The sequence below is a fragment of the Anabrus simplex genome, chromosome 1 (assembly GCF_040414725.1).
Source record: "Anabrus simplex isolate iqAnaSimp1 chromosome 1, ASM4041472v1, whole genome shotgun sequence".
Taxonomy (NCBI): Eukaryota; Metazoa; Arthropoda; class Insecta; order Orthoptera; family Tettigoniidae; genus Anabrus; species Anabrus simplex.
The window spans coordinates 90,516,584-90,538,791 of record NC_090265.1 but is presented as its reverse complement, the minus strand read 5'-3'; the positions used below and the strand labels follow the sequence as shown (position 1 = coordinate 90,538,791).

Here is a 22,208-nt window from a genome sequence, read left to right as displayed (position 1 = left end):
TCCGTACAGTTCATGAAGAAAGAATGGAAAGCGAAGGCTTCAACCTGAAGATGTATGAAATCAGTCTACGTTCAAGGTTAAGATCTGCAAGCTGCTTAAATATAGCTCGTTAAAAATTGGTGATCCCTGGCCTCGAGCTCATATTATAGTAGGAGTCTACGTCAGTAGTTATAATTCACTGACGTTAACAAATTGTTGTGACTCCCTTCCTTCAGGCCTCCACCCAGCTTCTCCTTGTTGGCATTCCCTGTTCCAGCAGGGTCTGAACCAACACCTGTGGCAGAAAAACCAGATGAGCCTCCTCTTCCACCAAACACACTCATCCTAAATAAATTAATTCCACCTAGAAATGAACCAAAACCTGCGTTAGAGGAACCACCTCCACCTCCAAAACCACCATTGGTTGGTAAACCTCCACAAGCTCCAGATGCTCCATTGAGTCAACATCTTCCTCCACCTCCCGAACAACCTCCTCCTCCTCCACGATCTCCGGGCGTTCCACCACCTCCACCTCCTGAACAGCCCCCTCCTCCACTACCACCTCCAGGTGTTCCTCCTCCACCACCTCCTGGACATCCTCCCCCTCCACCACCTCCGGGTGTTCCTCCTCCACCTCCAGATCCGGGTGTTCCTCCACCTCCACCTCCTGGATATCCTCCTCCACCACCACCCCCAGGCGTTCCTCCTCCACCACCACCTCCAGGTGTTCCTCCTCCCCCGCCTGGTCATTCTCCCCCTCCGCCACCTCTGGGTGTTCCTCCTCCACCACCACCTCCAGGTGTACCCCCACCTCCTCCACCTCCAGGTGTTCCTCCTCCACCACCTCCTGGACATCCTCCCCCTCCACCACCGCCACCGGGTGTTCCTCCTCCACCACCGCCACCGGGTGTTCCTCCTCCACCACCACCTCCGTGTGTACCCCCACCTCCACCTCCTGGACATCCTCCCCCTCCGCCACCACCGGGTGTTCCTCCTCCACCACCACCACCTCCTGGACATCCACCCCCTCCACCACCACCACCGGGTTTTCCTCCTCCACCACCACCTCCGTGTGTACCCCCACCTCCACCTCCTGGACATCCTCCCCCTCCGCCACCTCCGGATGTTCCTCCTCCACCACCACCTCCAGGTGTTCCTCCCCCACCACCACCTCAAGGTGTACCCCCACCTCCACCACCTCCAGGTGTTCCTCCACCACCTCCACCTTCAGGTGTTCCTCCTCCACCACCACCTGGTGTTACCCCGCCTCCACCTCCTGGACATTCTCCTCCACCAACTGCAGGTATTCCCCCACCTCCTCCTCCTGAAAATCATCCCTTGGAGCAGCATCCTCCACTTCCACCACCTGCACTGACTGGGCCCCTTCCTCAAAACACTGATTCCAGGCCGGCGTTGGAAAAACCAAGCGAGTCGTCGGCTCCATCTACACCTGTGGAGAAACAAGGGGTTACAGAGGATAGCGACACGAAAGCAGAGGATGTAAAGTGAGTAGTACTTATTGACATTTTAGAGTATATGTTGAATAGATTCAACGACGAAATAACCTTAGTCTATGGTAGTCCTCTGTTTATTCTGGAATTATGCAACTCTAATAGTAAAATTATATGTAGGCTAAGCTACATTAGCTTCCTGAATTTTTTCCAAAATGTAAAGAAACATTTAAGTATTCATATTATAACGGCGGAGATCTCCGCCGTTGTGTTCCTTTAATATAATCTGTGAATGTGTTGTACTTACAAGACCAACACCTACTTCGGAGACGGAGAAATATACTGAAAATGACGAAGATAAGGAGCAAGTGAAAGAGGAACAAGGTAGAAAATTACGCTCGGCAGAAGAGAAAGATGAAGAGAAGGAGGAGGACCAAGAACCAAAAATATCGTAAGTAGATATCGGAATACGCTACGTATCATGTATTCTTGTGCCGGTTTTCACATGTGAGTGTTTGTTTACTCCTCTTCATTCAAGTATCTAAAGACTCATCAACGAAGAGCGAGGCTGAATTCTTTTCACAGATGTAATTACTCTATTGTAGCTCTCCCTGTAGGTACGGGTAGGAGAATGCATCCACGCTATCTCCTGTCTGTCGTAAGAAGTGACAAAAAGGGGGGATAAGAGGCTCCCAACTAGGGATTGGTGACCATGGTCCCCCTAGCTGAGTCTGGCACTGCTTCTACTTACTCGCGTCAGGCTCTTCGCATTAATTTTTCCTATCCTATCTCTCTTGGTCAACATTTGTTCTCTTCCGACTCCCGACAATATTAGGTTTGCGATGCCTATCGGTCATTCCATGTTAAGAAAACAGTATTGCTCTTATGGGAACAGGGTTGCCACATCGAAGAGCTCTGCTCAACAGCATCACGGGAGAACGGTGGTACATAACTTTGTGAAACTCAGTTTTTAAGTTTTTAAAAGGGGGAAGAAAATAAGCTGCAAATTCAGCACAGTTTACTTTTGTTTCTTCCTCAGCCTCATCCATAAAGAGGGGATCAAATATAAACGGGATTTTATTTTTTATTTAAATTCATTTATTGAAAAACACAAGACAATTACAATTTATTTTTCCACATAGTTTCCTGCTTTGGAAGTGCATTTGTCCCAGCGTATGGGCAGCTTTTCAAAGCCCTCATTTCATTGTAAAAAGAACAGGGTCGTGTGATCAGCCAGTTGCGTACGAAGTCTTCCACACTGTTGTCATCTTCAAATCGTTGCCCTCCTAGAGTTTCTTTAAACGGTCGGAACAAATGGAAATCGCAGGGTGATAAGTCCGGGCACTAAGGAGGATGATCAAGTCTATACTGCTAATAATAAGAGTTGGCATCTGACATTTCTTAGAGGGAGGTCCGTTTACTGCCTGCCGAGGCGGGATAAAGGGAGTGGCTGTGTGGTTGCCATGGAAACGAGGGTGGGGCGACTGCGGTTGCCATGGAGATTTCAGGGCAGCTCGTCTTGCTGGGAGTTGCCAAACCGGTCACTGTCACTGATAAGAACCTGATTGTTTGTATAAGAGTGATCGCAAAGGGGACGACACCGCCTGGCCAGGTAGTCTACAACAGATCACAGCGGCCAGAATGAAGGAGGGAACAAGTGAGCCGGAAGCGAGGGGTAAGAGTATGTAGAAAGGAATGCTGGAATGTGGCAACATCGTGAAATGGCACGTAGAGTGCTCCTCCCTCCAACCTTACCTGTCAGACACCAACTCTTATTGTTAGCAGTATAGTCCAGTGCATTTCCTGTAGCTTGGAGACAGTTAGAATTGCAGAATGGAGCTACGCATTGTCGTGGAGGAGGTTGGTCTCGTCTTTTCCGGCAATATGCAACCCTCGCCTTGTTCAACAGTTCGCAGTAGTAAGCAGCATTGATTGTGCGTCTCTCATGAAAGAAAAAAAAAAAAAAAATCAATCAGCAATAATGTCTTTAATCACACGAATATTTACGTCTGTAATGCTGGTCCGAAGAAGGCGATCGTGTTGCTGATTTTCTACACGTTCTCGTCTTTCCTTGAACTTGTTATTGCCAGGCAAACACATGCTTCCTTGACAATGTTTGATCACCGAACTGTGCGATGTATCTCTGGCAAATTTCCGCCGCTGTAACCCCTTTACGAGCAAGAAATTTTATAATTATGCGTTGCGCAGTGGACGGGTGCACCTGTTGCTCCGACATCGTGAGCGTCACTGACGAAACGTCGGGAAATACATAACAGCACGCTCTCCGCACTCCTAACGGTCCCGCCTAAGTATAGCAGAAGCGCGGGGCCAGTCCTACCAACTGTTGATGTTCAGGAACAAAAATCCTGTTTATAATTGATCGACCTTCGTAGAAAAGCTTCAGTAGTTATTTTAATAACGTTCTTCCATAATGCAATATAATGTAAAACACAATATTCCTTTATCACAAGGGTTTGTTCGCTCCTTGTAGCTCCAGAGCAGTACTATTTTCTTAACATATAATTGTCTACTTTCCTTTTGACGCCCTTTGTGGACCTTCCATTTCTTTTATCGATTCCTCCATTCTTCATTCCCGAGTTCAGAGCCCCTGTGATGTAAAGTATAGATGGATGCCGCACAATATTACCTAGCAACCGTGCAGGCTATGTCCAATGGCTGTTTGTCGTCTGAAATTAGCAACCGTTGATGTATGGCCATGACCTAAAGACATACAAGATATATTCATGTTCATTTGATTATTTCCAATCGAGAAATTAGATACTGTTTGTTATATTTTCTATCAGTTCGTAACAAAAAGTTGTGGATAAAGATTGAGAAAGTACTAGAGTCGCCATGCTGCTTCGCAGCATTCCTTATAAATAGGTCAGATAACGTATCTTGATATGAAATTGGTCCACGCACTGCCCGAGTAAGTTTTTGAAGCTCTACTTTTAGGATTTGTATTACCTTTTAATTGTGTGTCAAGTATTTTTTTTAGTTTTCTTTATTGTAATGTATACTGATATTCTACGAATCATTTTGAATTTTTAGAGTTGTTTTTGTTTAATTCAAAGTTTTAGTTTTAGATTGTTTTGTTTCGCGTGGGGCTTTCTCCTTGTTGCAGTCCATATTGTCTGGAAAGTAGTTAATCCCTATATAAAATAACATGTTCTTACTGACTGACTGACTGACTGACTGACTGACCGATAGACAGACAGACTGACTGACTGACAGACTGAACATCGCTGAGCCAAAACTACTGAGGAAAGAAATGCAATTTCGAGGATACATTTATATTACAGTGTAGGTGCTCACAAAGGGAGGATTTTTTGATATTCCGTCGCTAAGGGGGTGAAAAGGGGGGTGAATATTTAAAATGAGTGTATCTATATCTCAAAAACTTAACAGTTTAAAGAGGTGAAGATTTTTATTTAAAAATAAGGAAACAACTTTTTTTTGTTTTCGGAAAATCAACTTAAGCCCGCCTCCGTGGTGTAGTGGTTAGTGTGATTAGCTGCCAACCCCGGAGGCCCGGGTTCGATTCCCGGCTCTGGTACGGAATTTGAAACGTGGTACGAGGGGTGGAACGGGGTCCACTCAACGGGGTCAACTGAGTAGAGGTGTGTTCGATTCCCATCTCAGCCATCCTCGAAGTGGTTTCCAACTTCTCTTCCAGGCAAATGCCGGGATGGTATCTAACTTAAGGCCACGCCCGCTTCCTTCCCTCTTCCTCGTCTATCCCCTCTTTTCCCATCCCCTCGCAAGGCCCCTGTTCAGCATAGCAGGTGAGGCCGCCTGGGCGAGATATTGGTCTTCATCCCCAGTTGTATCCCCCGACCCAAAGTCTGAAGCTCCAGGACACTGCCCTTGAGAAGGTAGAGGTGGGATCTCTTGCTGAGTCCGAGAGAAAAACCAATCCTGTTGGGTAATCAGATTAAGAAGAAGAAGAAACTCAACTTAAGACGGGGTGAAAAAAGGGGTTGAATACCTTTTATGAGGATACATATAGCTCAAAAACTGAAGATTTTACAGTCATGAAAATTGGTATTTGGCACGTCCTTTAAAAATAAAGAAACTTGTTTTGTTTTTATAAAATCTACTTATAAGAGTGACAAATGGGTTGAATTTTTAAAATGAGTGTATCTACAATATATCTTAACAACGTAATATGTTACAAACGTAGAAATTGGTATTTGGAATCTCCTGTTAAAGGGACACGCATAATTTGTAAATAATAAAACTAAGTGATAACTGTATGTATTTACGCGTTGCCCAACAGATATGATGTACACGATTCCAACAGTTACTGAGTATCACCAATTAGCCTAGCGAACCCGAAAATTGTGGATTCAATATTAATCTCGATCATTTAGGACATTTCTTTTTTTACCCCTCCCCCACCCCCTATGCCGATGGAGGCTGGACATGGACCTCAACGACATCAAAGAGCGTCACAATTCATCTCAGCGACACCGAAAATAATGAATTCGACACTAATATTTGTCGTTTTTGATCATTTTTGCGTGCCACTCTCTCTCCGCTCCACCACAAGGGGTGCTAGGTGTCCTGCAGTATTCGTTACCAGATAGTATTCATGTGTGTACCAAGTTTGGTTGAAATTACAGGTTTGCTAATAGTCGCCACCATTTTTAATCGTTAACTTCGCCGATATCTTCACGTAAATATATTGCCCCTTAACTGTGTATAACCCGCCAAGTACAAAATATATTGTGGGCTAGGGCAAGCCATCGCCTGGAGGGGTCATTCAGTGATTTGTTTTTAGGACGAAGTTGAAGCCTCCATGGCTCAGGCGACAGCGCGTCGGCCTCTCACCGCAGGATACTGGGGTTCAAACCCTGGTCACTCCATGTGAGTTTTGTGCTGGACAAAGCAGGGGACGGGACAGGTTTTTCTCCGGGTACTTCGGTTTTCCCTGTCACCTTTCATTCCAGCAACAGACTCCATTAACATTTCATCTATCAGTCATTTATCATTGCCGCAGAGGAGTGCGACAGGCTTCGGCAGGCGGCACATTTCCTATCCTCGCCGCTAGATGGCGGATTTATGCATTCCATTCCTGACCCGGTCGAATGACTGGAAACAGGCAGTGGATTTTCATTTTAGGATGAAGTTGACTAAACTTAGAGACCTGTCAATGCCTGGCGATTCTTCTTCTGCTTCTTCATCTGTTTACCCTCCAGGGTCGGCTTTTTCCTCGGACTCGGCGAGGGATCCCACCTCTACAACCTCAAGGGCAGTTTCCTGGAGCTTCAGACTCTGGGTCGGAGATACAATTGGGGAGGATGACCAGTACCTCTCCTCCGGGGATGGCAGCTAATCACTCTAACCACCACACCACAGATGCGGACTCTTTGATCTCTCATAATTCGAATCCTCTTGCCTCTGCCCCTCCATAACTTCTGGCAGTCATCTGTCCCCTAGCCTTTCTTTACGTCTCTTTTTCACCATTTTAACATCCTTCCTCTGGTCATTCACCGGCAGGTAATTCCTGAGAGAATAAAACAAGAATGACGAAAATTGGTCCGGTAGAACGGACGAACGGATTAGACAAATCTGTTTTTAGTAAACACTGTTAATATATAGAAGATTGTCAGCGGAAAGTAGTGTCCTAATTTTTTTTTTTTTTTTTTTTGCTAGTTGTTTTACGTCGCACCGACACGGATAGGTCTTACGCCGACGATGGGACAGGAAAGGGCTAGGAGTGGGAAGGAAGTGGCCGTGGCCTTAATTAAGGTACAGCCCCAGCATTTGCCTACTGTGAAAATGGAAACCACGGAAAATCATTTTCAGGGCTTCCGACAGTGGGGTTCGAACCTACTATCTCCCGAATACTGGATACTGGCCGCACTTAAGCGACTGCAGCTATCGCGCTCGGTCTAAAAATATTTGGCATGTGTATTCATGTACAGGAGAGACGGTAGACGGGGAAAGCAGACACAAACCCGTTATGCAAAATTCCGTCAACACCCAGAATAATTTCAGAAGTACTTGATGATGTATATTGCAAATCTCAGCTAATTTCAGGTGAGATCACTTCTAGCTGAGCAGGAGTGGACTAATTTCTCCTATCAACCTAACCCATGTTGGACCTTGGCTTTCCAGTCAGATCGTCCAGGGAGGGATATGCGGTCATCCAAAGACATCCTCAGTCGTATTGCTTGGCTTTTATGACTGGTTCTTCATTCTCTCATATCAGAGGTCTCCACAGTTGGCCTCATAATCCTGAGTGAGCACCGTTCCAGCCATCAGTCCGGAATTAAAATCAAAGGACTGGCCTGAAACGGAAATCAGGGTCTCCGAGTAAGCGGCAAGATGCTACCGCTGCACTACGGGCCTAGCCACCAGAGAAAAAGGCGAGGCGAAAAGGTCTGATGGAAAACGAGGAGATTCGAACCCGAGAACCGTGCAGGTCGGAAGTATGGTCATTTAAGCATTGTGTGAAGCTATCAGCATAGTTTTCATTCATAGTTCCAGTATATTCAACAGCATTGCATTCTTCTTCTTCTTCTTCTTCTTCTTCTTCTTCTTCTTCTTCTTGAGCGCCTTCTCCTAGCGGAGGTTGGCGGTCCACGTAGCCAGCTCTGGACGTGATGTTGTAGCATGGAAAGCATCTTCTGAAGTGCAGTTGTGCCATCTTCGGATGTCCTTCAGCCATGAATTCTTCCTCCTGCCAACAGACCTTTTCCCCTGTATTTCACCTTCAATGATGAGTTGTAATAGCTGGTACTTCTCGCCTCTCATAATGTGCCCTAGGTATTGGGTTTTTCTTTTTTTAACAGTAATAGTTCTTTTTGTTTCTTCACGCGATGAAGGACTTCGTCATTTGAAATTTTCAGCACCCACGGTATTCGGAGTAGGCGGCGATATAGATACATTTCAAAAGCATCAATTCTTTTTTCTAGATTTTGGTCAAGGGTCCAGCTTTCACATCCAAAGAGAACTATGGAGAATACATAGCACCGAATCATTCGCATTCTTAATTGCACACTTAGGTCCGATTTTGTAAATAGCTGTTTCATGCTAAAAAAATTGCCTCCTGGCCTGTTCTATTCTAGATTTTATCTCCCTCTTGGAATCACATTCCTCATCTAGCACAGTACCCAAGTATTTGAAGGAGGATACTTGTTCAATCTTACTGCCGTTTATTGACAGGGTTGCTGGAATTTTTCTTTTAGAGAAGACTACAACTTTGGTCTTGGAAGCATTGACAAACAGGCCAAACTCTTCACTGCGCTGGACTAATTTGTCTATCATGCGTTGGAGCACAGGTAATTCATTTGCTATGACAACAGTATCATCTGCGTACCTGATATTGTTAATTGCCTTGTCCATTTATAACTATCCCGCTGCTTTCCCCCAACAATACCTCCTTAAATATTGCCTCAGAATAAATGTTGAATAAGAGAAGTGACAGCATTGCATTACTTTACTTTTAATTTTCTGCTCCGAGAACTGCTCGGCTCATCTCTAATATTAAAGGTGCACTGGATCCCTAGCCTAAGTTATGGACAGGTGAAAATACTGAGTTAAAAAGAAACAATGATATTAACCTAGCAAATACTATTAACAGAAAAAATGGTACGAGGGAGTTAAGTAGATTGTGACTCCTTTTCGGAAGACATGTTCCAGTTTGATAATGGACCATTATTTATAATTTATTTATGACACAAGTTTGTACAGAGTTAGCCTCCAATAAATTACAACATAGGTTATGAATGAGTGAATGAATGAATTCATTAATTGATTAATGAACATATGTCCGGCTCCATAGCTAAATGGTTAGCGTGCTAGCCTTTGGGCACAAGGGTTCCGGGTTCGATTCCAGGCAGGGTCGGGAATTTTAACCATCATTGGTTAATTTCCCTGGCACAGGGGCTGGGTGTATGTCTTGTCTTCATCATCATTTCATCCTCATCACGACGCGCAAGTCACCTACGGGAGTCAAATAGAAAGACCTGCACCAGGCGAGCCGAACCCGTCCTGGGATCTCCCGGCACTGAAAGCCATACGCCATTTCATTTCAATTAACATATTAATGCTCTAAGCCTACAGCTACGGAGCCTCAACAACTGAGGAGAGAATATTCCATTATAGATGAATGATTTAATGAATAAATGAATGAATGACTGAATTCATGCATGCATGAATGAACAAAATCTCTTGTCTTCCAGTCACGGATAGCCCCCAACTGAGGAAAGGTAGGTAAGGGTTGTTCTGCCCGAAGGCAGGTCCGAACCTCCGCAGAGGTGTTCCTGAGCCGGAGTTTACGTGCGGTAGGGTGGCCAGTTCCTTTCCGCTCCTCCATTCCCTTACTCCCCACCAACAGCGCGTGGCAACCCATCCAACTCCTGACCACGCCCAATGTTGCCTAACTTCGGAAATCTCACGGGATCCGGCGTTTCAACACGGCTACGGCCGTTGGTTCAACTGAGGAAAGAGCATTCGTTATTGAATTAATTAATTAATTAATGCTCTCAGCCTACAGCTACAGAACGCCAGTAGCTGAGGAAGAAGCATTCCATCTATTGGAACCATAATTCCTCACACTAACTCTTACTGAATTCCTTCACTTTTTTTTTTTTTTTTTTTTTTTACGTGAGTTGTAAGATTACCAATTGAAATGTTTTACCAAGGTAGCAAAAATAATATTTGCGTCTCTGAAACAAAATACTAATGAATAATTCAGAAAATGCGAGTTTTGAAAATGAGCCCTTCAATTTATTTCAGGATTCAATAATGGAAGATAATCTGTATTACGGAATACAGCAGGGAATTCAATGCAATTCATCATAGCCAAGAGCATATTTACAATATCACTCCAAAATTTTATTGAAGTGTATGACATTACTATAATTTTATTTCCGTAATATAATTATATTACAGGTGACAATATAAAAGGATCTGATCCTGTATAGACTACAGTACCACATCGCCAATCTATCGTAAACTCAACGTAAAACATTGTAAGATAATAAAGCAGAATATCATATTGTTCTTCACTTATATTATTCTGCTGCACACACGCACTACAATATGTATTTCTCTCACTCATATACACAGACATTTGTATTAGAGTTAACGTCACTATCAAGCCCGTTTATACATTTATGAGCTTCTTACTCATGGCCCAGTGTTTGTTTTTGCAACTCGAGGTGTGATAGTAAAGTGAGAAAATTATTACCCAATGCTTCTTTCAGTGTGATAATTATCGTTGAAAATGCCACTTTATAGCATGAACAAAACATCTGATTAGTGTAAATAAACTGACGCGGTCGACGCTGGAAGAAACATTAGATAATGTCATGGGTTGCGTAAGCCTGCGAATGAGAAATTTATTAGTTGAATCATAAAACAGTTCTGGAATATTTTTGTGCGTGCACATAATTATAATGAAATGGTGAAAAATCTGTTCCAGACCTGCACTTCTGACACGGCCGGCTCCTAAGGAAGAAAGGAAAGAACGATCGCCACAAGAGAGTGATGAGAGTGATAGCGACAGTGACAGCGATAGTGACAGTGATAGTGATGAACAGAGGAAACCTGCTGGCTAGTAAGTTGGAGTAAATGGGAAATTCCAAAATATTAATTAATACTTTTCTTTAATTTTCTTTCTTTATTTCTTTCTTTCTTTCTTTCTTTCTTTCTTTCTTTCTTTCTTTCTTTCTTAATCCGTTTACCCTCCAAGGTAGGTTTTACCACCGGACTCAGCGAGGGATCCCACATCTACCGCCTCAAGGGGAGTAAGATTTTGGGTCGTGGTAATACAACTAGACAGGAGGACCAGTACCTCGCCCAGGTGGCGTCACCTGCTATACTGAATAGGGGCTTTGTGGGGCGATGGGATGATTGGAAGGGATAGGCAAGGAAGAGGGAAGGAAGCGGTCGTGGCCTTAAGTTAGGTACTATCCCGGCATTTGACCGAAGGAGAAGTGGGGAAACCACGGAAAACTACTTCGAGGATGGCTGAGGTGGGAATCGAACCCCCGTCTACTCAGTTGACCTCCCGAGGATGATTGACCCCCGTTCTAGCCCTCGTACCACGTTTCAAATTTCATGGCAGAGCCGCGAATCGAACCCTGGCCACCGGGGATGGCAGCTGATCGCACTAATCATTTCAACACAGAGGTGAACAAGTAAATAATTAAATTAATAATTTAATTAATTACATCAAAACTATCTAAATGAATAAACAACTATCCAAGATGCGACCAAGGTGGATGGATTAGCTCAATGATTTAGCTGCTGGATTCCCACCCAGAAATCTGAGGTTCGAATCCCGGTCGATTCTGGGTTGCGATTTTCATTTCTAAAATCACGTGACGTCAGGAAGGGAATCAGGCCTAAAAACTCACGTCCAAAATCAAAATGGCCCTGGATGGCTCCAGCTACCTCACAAATAGCTAGGATAAGCTGAAGAAGATCTAATATGCCATCAAGTATAGTACGCGAAACTTTTCTTGAGCCCTGAGCTCCATAGTGCAGAATGGGAACTAGGGCTCAAGAAAAGGTTCGCGTACTATAATTTAAAATGCGATGAGAGGAATAGACAAATATGCTTACGTTTCGTAGATCTAAGGAAGGTATAAATGGCAGAGTACGGAGAGATAATATTTCGGTCTTACGTGGGATTATGGTATTACACCAATCAATGGTGTTTATCGGACTCCTGTGAGAAATGCAAAATCGACGTCTTGATTCAAAGTAGGCTGTAATCCTTAACTCTCTGAGGTCTCAATTTACATTCATGGGTAAGAGAGCAGCAATCGAAGAATAAAAGTTCGCTAGAGGAGGGGTTTGATTACATACCTTTGACTTGACAGGATCTGCCATAGCAAATGCGCTATGGTGACACTGGCTGAACCCAGCTGATTGCTCGGCATGGTTCTGAAGCCGGTCTTAAGTCACGTGAAGATTTAGCAACATCGCCGCGCAAAGCCCATTTGAATTCGCCCGCGAAGCGATCTGATTGGCTAACTTCTGTAGCAGATAAAATGACAACGGTATGAGATATTGAATTATTTCTTTCAAATTATTTATCAGCATCACCAACCATCTAGCACTCAAATGGCCTGTTCACATTGTTTCCGACCACCCTGTATATGTACAGTATTGTTTACGTTGCGTAAACGTGTCAGTGATAGAGAGTTTAGTGATAATATGAAAATAGTATTAGCAATTAATGATTTTATTTGTATTCAATCGTCAAGGTAAGGGTGTATTCTGCCCGAAGGCAGGTCCGAACCTCCGCAGAGGTGTGCCTGAGCCGGAGTTTTACGTACGATAGGGTGGCCAGTTCCTTTCCGCTCCTCCATTCCCTTACCCCCACCAACATCGCGTGGCAACCCATCCACTTGTTGACCACGCCCAATGTTGCTTAACTTCGCAGATCTCACGTGATCCGGTGTGTCAACACGGCTACGGCCATTGGCATGCAACAATCACCGTAATATTTAAGAAAATTGAGTCAGATAGGGAATATAAAACTTGAAGAAGAGTATTACTTAAAATACTTAAGACCTGTATTCTCCAAAGATGGTAGCACAGTACGTAAAATCGAATCCTGCTGTAGCAAAGTCAATGCATTTAATTCGCAGTTGCGATTAACAGAAATCTGCAAGAAGGTAGTGATTTTGCATACGAAACTATCCTTATATCGCTCTATTTATCTGAGAGTTTTTGTTTAATGTATGTATGTATGTTTAGTCCTCAGCCCGAAGGCTAGTTGGATCCTCAACAGCTCCGCCATCAGCTGTCATAGATGGCCTAGGCATCACTAAAGAGGCGTACTAGGGAAATGAGGAGTGAGGTAGTATCCCGTTGCTTTCCTCACCGAGCCAGAAGTTGCTATTACATATCAGTCTGCCAAGCCTACTGGAATGCATGCACCAACCGACCCTATGAGCAATATTTTCACACCATTCATAGCAGGGACTGGCTGCAGAAGGAATGGTATTACTAGCATCACTCATACCTCAGTCACTTTCATTTTGTCAATTCCAAGGATAAAGCTGAGACAGATCTATGAAAGTAACAAGATTGCTCTAGCCTATACCAGAAGTGTATAGTGCACTGTAAACACTAGGTTCCGCCAACAAAAGCATTTTTGTTTAATATGAGTGATAAAATCATATTATCTTATACATAATCTGGAGTTAAAAGTAGGAGCAATGATTTCTGCTACAAATACAATGACAGGAGTTTTCTCGTAATAAAGAGATAAAGGCAGTTTAGAATTGCACTCGATAAATGAAGCTGTGCAATGGTGAGGGTATATGAGACAAATGCAGAACGATACGTTACATAAGATAATTATGAACTATACCATGGAAAGTAAGAGAAATATAAACCTAGAAGATAATGGTTAGACATAGTTCTTTTGTGATTTCAAGGTAAGAAGCCATAATGCAAGGTGTTAATAGAGGATTGCAGAAGCTGTTTGTTCTTTAGCAGAACATTGCAGACAGATTACTGAAAAGCTATAAATATCTATGATGAAAATGAGTGATTGTATGCATAAACTGATGTGAAAGGGGGCATAACATTCTCAATTAAAGTTAGATTTTCACAGAAACATTGACTTGAAAATATTTGGCTCACTCGGTACAGGAACTTGACATCATCAGGGTCTCCTGTATAAACTCGACCGAACGCATGGTGTTTTCTATTTTGCTATTGGCTTTACATCGCACCGACAGAGATACGTCTTACGGCGACGATGGGAGAGGAAAGGGCTAGGACTGGGAAGGAAGCGGCCGTGGCCTTAATTAAGATACAGCCGCAGCATTCGCCTGGTGTCAAAGTGGGAAACCACGGAAAAACATCTTCAGGGCTGCCGACAGTGGGGTTCGAACCCACCATCTCCCGAATACTGGATACTGGCCGCACTTAGGCGACTCCAGCTATCGAGCTCGGTCACACGGTGTTTGTACTCTGCGCTATGGCAGCTGCCTCAGCCGAATTTATGTAGCCGTGCTTTAAGCGTGTATATAGTCTTGTATGAAATCTTCATCATCATCATCATCATCATCATCATCTGTTTACCCTCCAGGTTCGGTTTTTCCCTCGGACTTAGCGAGGGATCCCACCTCTACCACCTCAAGGGCAGTGTCCTGGAGCTTCAGACTCTTGGTCGGGGGATACAACTGGGGAGTATGACCAGTACCTCGCCCAGGCGGCCTCACCTGCTATGCTGAACAGGGGCCTTGTGGAGGGATGGGAAGATGGGAAGGGATAGGCAAGGAAGAGGGAAGGAAGCGGCCGTGGCCTTAAGTTAGGTACCATCCCGGCATTCGCCTGGAGGAGAAGTGGGAAACCACGGAAAACCACTTACAGGATGGATGAGGTGGGAATCGAACCCGCCTCTACTCAGTTGACCTCCCGAGGCTGAGTGAACCCCGTTCCAGCCCTCGTACCACTTTTCAAATTTCGTGGCAGAGCCTGGAATCGAACCCGGGCCTCCGGGGGTGACAACTAATCACGCTAACTACTACACCACAGAGGCGAACGTATGAAATCTTAACTTATAAAAGATGCTGGAAGTGTCGGCCTTTCTGGATTATACTGGCACTGTATCTGGTAGTCATATTCTGGCTGACGAGAGTGAGTTCTGCCACTGTAATGTTTCTGATTTCATTCGTAATATTTTATTTCAGATCCTCCAATGTGTGAGGATTTGTTCGATGCATTTTTTTCTTTCAATTTACCACACAAGTAAAAATCACACCCTGCTAGATCTGCAGAACGAGGGGGGAAAATGCCAACACTGATCACTCTGTCTGCAAACACTTCCGAGATTGGAATCTTCTGCTGGATGAGCAGGGGCTGGATCTTGTTGAAACCACCCAGGCGATTTTTCTTCTTCCGTTAACTGATGGAAGAATAGCGTCAAAATGTCATCCTGGTACTTCTCTGCATTTATTGTAGTCTCGAAAAAATTAGGCCAATTATTCGTTTTGCACTAACAGCAAACCAAACACCAATCTTTCTATCACAGCCAGGGATATCATAAGCACCATTAGGATTTTCTGCACATCAATAAGGAGAGTTATGACTTCCCACGACCATTAAGATGAAACCAGAACTTCTACATGAAAATACGTTATTGCAATGATAACTGTATCATCATGTTAACAGCTGAGATTCAGGCTGGCGACTCATGCTTGCCAGGCCGAACACTTGCAAGCTGCTTGCAAGGTCAAGAATTATGTGCGCGCCTCCCATAGTGCAGCTGCCGTAGCACAGAGTATAAAGGCCGTACGTTCGGTCTGAGTTTATATGAGAGACCCTGTACAGACCACAAGGATTACTTTTTCTTTTTTCTTTTTGTTTTTGCTAGTTGCTTTACGTCGCACCGACACAGATAGGTCTTATGGCGACAATGAGACGGGAAAGAGCTACGACTGGGAAAGAAGCGGCCGTGGCCTTAATTAAGGTACAGCCCCAGCATTTGCCTGGTGTGAAAATGGGGAACCACGGAAAACCAGTTTTAGGGCTGCCGACAGTGGGGTTCGAACCTACTATCTCCCGAATACTGGATACTGGCCGCACTTAAACGACTGCAGCTATCGAGCTCGGTGGGTTTATTTTATTACAATGCTTATAAGAACATTTGCTTTTATGAAACATTTGCATACTAATAAATTAATAATGAAAATTACAACTGTTTTAAAAAAGGTAATAATTTTTTATCGGGATATGGGGACCATTTCAACTCTTCAACACTTTCAACACTTATAACTCCATCAGCTTCTACTTCAGTATGGGCGTCTGGCCTAAGGTAATTTAGACAGGTACTATAATTGGTCTCTTGTTATAAGTAAGTGCAGTAATCTAATATTATTTGTTACAGCCCAGTACCAGTTCCTCCCCCTCAACGAAGAAGACGTTCCCTATTCGACAGTGGCAGCGATGAGAAAGATGACGATGACAGCGAAGAAGAAAAGACGAAGACACTTGGATCGTAAGTAGTTTAATAATGACGTTATTGGTTTTACGGTCCACTAACTATGTTTACGTTTTTCGTAGATGCCGAGATGCCGGAAAATTGTCTTTCAAGTGTTCTTTTACGTGCCAGAAAATCTACCAACTGGAGGCTGACGTATTTCAGCACCTCCAAAGACCACCAGACTAAGCCGGAATGTTGGGGCAAATATCTATTTACAGGACGAGGAGTCAGGGATTAGAATAAATTATCAAAGGAAACGTTCGATAAATTTCCAACGTCTTTGCAGTTTAATAAAAGGCTAGGTAAACATGGACTGGGAGAGGGCTAGGAGTGGAAAGGAAGCAGCTTTAAGTAAGCTACATCCTCAACATTAGCCTGGTGTGAAAATGGGAAACCACGGAAAACCATCTTCAAGGTTGCCGATAGTGGGATACGAACCAACTATCTCCCGAATGCAGGCTCACAGCTGCGCGCCGCTAACCGTAGGGCCAACACACTTGGTGTAGCAATACTAAGAGAGCCAAGCAAATAAAGACTAATTTATCTGTTAGCATTAGCCATAGTCCGCCTCTGTGGTGTAGTGGTTAGTGTGATTAGCTGCCACCCCCGGAGGCACGGGTTCGATTCCCGGCTCTGCCACGAAATTTGAAAACTGGTACGAGGGCTGGAACGGGATTCACTCAGCCTTGCGAGGTCAAATAAGTAGAGGTGAGTTCCATTCCCACCTCAGCAATCCTGGAAGTGGTTTTCCATGGTTTCTCACTTCTCCTCCGAGCAAATGCCGGGATGGTACCTAACTTAAGGCCACGGCCGCTTCCTTTCCTCTTCCTTGTCTATCCCTTCCAAACTTCCCATCCCCCCACAAGGCCCCTGTTCAGCATAGCAGATGAGGCCGCCTGGACGAGGTACTGGTCATCGTCCCAGTTGTATCCACCGACCCAGACTCTGAAGCTCCAACACACTGCCCTTGAGGCGGTTGAGATGGGATCCCTTGCTGAGTCCGAGGGAAAAACCTACTCTGGAGGGTAAACAGATAAATAAGAAGAATAAGAAGCATTAGCTGTATGGAAAATTACACATTATAGAAATGGTGTACAATATACTGTAATTTCCGATATTAATTAAGGCCACGGTCGCTTCCTTCCAACTCCTAGGCCTTTCCGATCCCATCGTCGCCATTAGATCTATCTGTGTCGGTGCGACGTAAAGCAATTAGCAAAATAAATTACAAAGTCAGGCTGTATGTAATTAAGCATGAGTGTACTTATTTCTCTCTAATGCTGTCCCGTCGTTTGTTTCAGCCCAGCACTTCTTACACGACCGGCTCCTACTACAGAGGGAAAGGCTAGGCGTTCTCCTCTAGATCTAAGCAGCAGCGATGAGAAGGACGATGATAGGTAATAAGAAAACTCTTGGCTCGTAAGTAGAGAAAATTCACTAAGAAGGTCAATATTCTAGTTTCCCTGGAAACCATGTTGTATTTATTGATTGGTTATGGTATTTCGGGAAGTAAATATCGGGTAATTAGGTCATTTTTCATTCCATTGCGTTCTTGATTTAGGATATTTAGTCCTTGAAAATAATTGTATTACATTCTGCGCATTTCAGCGAAATAGGGTGGTAATCTACCAGTGAGTATTAAAACTACAGCTGTCTAGAGACCATCGGTAGACCCCTGCACGGATGCAGATATCCGCCGATTTATCCGCGGATATTCGCGAAGTTACTTTCTAGCCGGATACAAACTGTATGGCAATGCGAATAATTTTGCTAATAATTTCTGAATAATGAAGTTTATTGATTTTCACTCAGGTATACTCTTATTTTGGCTTGTGGTTAGGTGAACCTTGACTTTGGCATGAGAGAATGGTGATATATAAATATTCTTGAGACCATAAAGCTGTAAATCTGATCTAAACCTAACTGGCCTCTGCCCGCAATTAATGAAAGGAAGGAACAAAAGTCAATACGTCGGAAGTCGTCGCAGAGAAATCCCTCATAAACCTGTGCCTCTAGGGGGTTCTGGTGCCAGGTATCAGACCTATTGCATTTTAACAGATCTATCCGTTTCAATACCTTAAGTTTTGTAATATACTGTAGTTAAATATTTACAGTATCCGCGGATAACCATTCGTGGATGCGGATAACTATGCGCGAATGAGGATGAGGATGCGGGTGCGGATGTAGGAAGTGTGGATGCGGAAAATATTTTGTATATCCGCGCAGGGTTCTAACCATTGGTGGATTGTACAGTCGTAGCCGCCTGAGCACAGGAAGGGACAGCACTCAGAACATATTTGAGATGCCTTCTCCTATTCTACAGCAATTGGCATCCCGACTCTCAGGACCAGTTACTTGGATGTTAAGCCTTTGCCTGTGGTCCATGCACTAGGACTACACTACAGGAACTCACATCACGAACCACCACGAAAATGATTGTTACTGCAAACATGTGGGCACAATGACAAGATGGTACTTGCGATCAGGATAAATGATAAAGCTAGCAAGTAACTCGATGGATGAGAGTATGCGTCGTATGGGCCGTCTTCATGTGAAGCGAATGAAGGAGTAGAGGAGTGCAGGAAGGAGACTAAGGCGATGACGGTTAGACTCAGCTTTTAATTATTTAAATTTAAGGATTTCGGGACCAAACGAGGCCACAGATCTAGTTAGAAATAGGACTGTGGAGGTGCTGGTTAATTTACAGAGGCGTGCTGACTGAACGATGAAAAGTATAACAGTCTATAGTAAAGATGTAGGTAAAAACCAAATCAAACGAAACCCTATTGTGCGACAGCCCCGAAGGGCCATGGCCTACCAAGAGACCACTGATCAACCCGAAGGCCTGCAGCTTATGAGATGTCGTGCGGTCAGCACGACGATTCCTTTCGGCCGTTATTCTTGGTGCCATCTCACCGTCAGACGGCACCTCAGTTGTAATCATACAGGCTGAGTGGACCTAGAATCAGCCCTCAGATCTAGGCAAAGATCCTTGATCTGGCCGGGAATCGAAACCAGATCCTCCGGGTAAAACGCACAAGCACGTAACCCCTACACTGCGAGGCCGGCCAGTACAGCAGAATTGGTATAAATATAGACATTGAAAATTCATTCATCCGAGACCTGACTTCCTTCTTACAGAATAACATTAATTGCAACTAGGAGATCACTTTATTAGTTTTTTTCTGCACCTTGCTTTGATTTTACTAAGCACTTGGAATGATCCACTTGTTCCAGTTTAATATTTCCTATAAGAAATTCCATCACCTTAGGTTTCTTTTCACCGAGCTCGAAAGCTGCAGTCGCTTAAGTGCGGCCAGTATCTAGTAATCGGGAGACAGTGAGTTCGAGCCCCACTGTCGGCAGCCCTGAAGATGGTTTTCCGTGGTTTCCCATTTTCACACCGGTCAAATGCCAGGGCTGTACCTTATTAAGGCTACGGCCGCTTCCTTCCAATTCCTAGGCCTTTCCTATCCCATCATCGCCGTACGACATATCTGAGTCAGTGCGACGTAAAGCAAATAGCAATAAAAATAAATAGGTTTCTTTTCAGCTTACTTTGTTGTAATTAATTAATTATTATTATTATGATTAATATATTTACATCCTATTATTTGAAGGCATGACGCTAAAAATCTTTTTTTTTGCTAGGGGCTTTACGTCGCGCCGACACAGATAGGTCTTTTGGCGACGATGGGATAGGAAAGGCCTAGGAGTTGGAAGGATGCTGCCGTGGCCTTAATTAAGGTACAGCCCCAGCATTCGCCTGGTGCGAAAATGGGAAACCACGGAAAACCATTTTCAGGGCTGCCGATAGTGGAATTCGAACCTACTATCTCCCGGATGCAAGCTCACAGCCGCGCGCCTCTACGCGCACGGCCAACTCGCCCGGTTAAAAATCTTTTAGAAGATCAAGGAGAGAAAGGCAAGAACTGTTCTTCCGCATTCATACCACAACAAATACTTTCTCTGACCCTTCGACAGGAGAGGAGACTGGACTTACAAAGAATGAAGGAGAGAAAGAGAGCGGTGACTAACATTTACACACACGTCTGTTTTCAAGGATTCTTCTTTCTTTCGTAATCTATTTACCCTCAAGGGTTGGTTTTTCCACGGACTCAGCGAGGGATCCCACCTCTACCGCCTCAAGGGCAGTGTCCTGGAGCGTGAGACTTTGGGTCGGGGGATACAACTTGAAGGAGGACCAGTACTTCACCCAGGCCGCCTTACCTGCTATGCTGAACAGAGGCCTTGTGCTAGGGATGAGGAGATGGGAAGGGATAGACAAGGAAGTGGGAAGGAAGTCCCGTGCCCTTAAGTAAGGTACCATCCCGGCATTTGTCTGAAGAAGTGGAAAACCACGGAATACCACTTCGGGGATGGCTGAGGTGGTAATCGAACCCACCTCTAGTTAGTTGACCTCCCGAGGCTAAGTGGACCACGTTCCAGTCCTCGTATTACTTTTCAAATTTCGTTTCAGAGCCGTGAATCGAACTCGGGCCTCCGGGGTTGGCAGCTAACCACTACACCACAGAGGCGGACCTGCTTTTCTCATACTTATAATATCTTCAGCTGGAAGTTTGAGTGCTATATCTTGGACTGGGTGGTTCTGTTATTAGGGGTAAAAGTGAAATGAGAATTTTAAATGTGATTTCTTCCCATTTTTCCACCAATTCTGGGAACGTCAAAAACGTCAATCCTAGCTATTTTCTATTTTAGCTATACAAAATAATGTGTAGGAAACAGATGAAGAGCAGTGACGTAGCATTTAACTGTCATTTCACATTTATTCAGTAAATCAATCACTCTGAATTCAATTAATAGAGCGTGTTTACAGAGGGAGAAAATTCCCTGGAAATACCATCATACGTCTAAACTAAAATGTAGGAACCGTACTTGAATCTGGAGACGAGGGAACACAATCACAAACGCTGTTTCATTAGATATTAAGCTTCAATAATGGGCATTTGATCCTCCACCCACTGGTTCAGAACGCCTCACAAAGGCCAAAGTATAATGCAAAGGCACTTTGCACGCTTATTTTTACAGAATAATGTTTATCGCATTCTTTATTGTCATGCTGGAATCTTCAAGCAGTTTTCAATTCATTTTCTTTTATTACAGTTCCTCTACTGAACCAAAACCAGCGACAACGCCCAGCAGAATACGACGTTCACCACAATGGTCATCGGAGTCGCAGAGCTCGGACGAATCCGACTAAGGTGAATTTCATCCGTCGGACAGAACAAAAAGTGAAGTTCAGAATACTGGGGACTGAATTACGATTGAGAGATTCAAGAAGCGCAACCATTCGAAAAAATAATTAAACCTCTTTACATCGTTCCTTTTCCCTATGGTCTCGCAAGAAAGGCCGTTGTGATTGACCAAGACTGTAACTGTGGAAATAAAAAAAGTGATTATGTGATTAGATTAGCGATGTATTGTGATACAGTACAATTATAATAAAATTTCAAAAATACATTTTAAGTAAATGAGTATTTAATTTTGTACCTTCCTACCATGTACAGCAGATACTTCCACTATCAGGTTTAGAATAAACCTCGATGTATGTATGTATGTATGTATGTATGTATGTATGTATGTATGTATGTATGTATGTATGTATGTATGTATGTGTGTGTGTATGTGTGTATGGATGGATGGATGGATGGATGGATGGATGGATGTATTGAACCTAAAATTCTACGATGAGAAAAATCTTTTTTATTTTTCTCAATATTTATTTCAAATCAACAAGCTACTTTTATTTTTGAGGGCAGCCATGTTGCGCTCCTAAGAGCCTCGATGTCGCG

General features: G+C 43.9%; 1 protein-coding gene across 1 annotated transcript in view; it reads left to right on the top strand.

Moving 5' to 3' along the window:
- Positions 1–21,616, top strand: part of LOC136857190 (uncharacterized) — a 36,576-nt gene extending 14,960 nt beyond the window's left edge. The window contains exons 3-8 of the mRNA XM_068230650.1: positions 216–1,484; positions 1,741–1,881; positions 10,867–11,001; positions 16,300–16,410; positions 17,697–17,792; positions 21,520–21,616. Of these exons, the coding sequence (XP_068086751.1) occupies positions 216–1,484; positions 1,741–1,881; positions 10,867–11,001; positions 16,300–16,410; positions 17,697–17,792; positions 21,520–21,616 (1,849 nt within the window). The remainder of the gene's footprint in view (positions 1–215; positions 1,485–1,740; positions 1,882–10,866; positions 11,002–16,299; positions 16,411–17,696; positions 17,793–21,519) is intronic.
- The last annotated feature ends 592 nt before the right edge of the window (positions 21,617–22,208 follow it).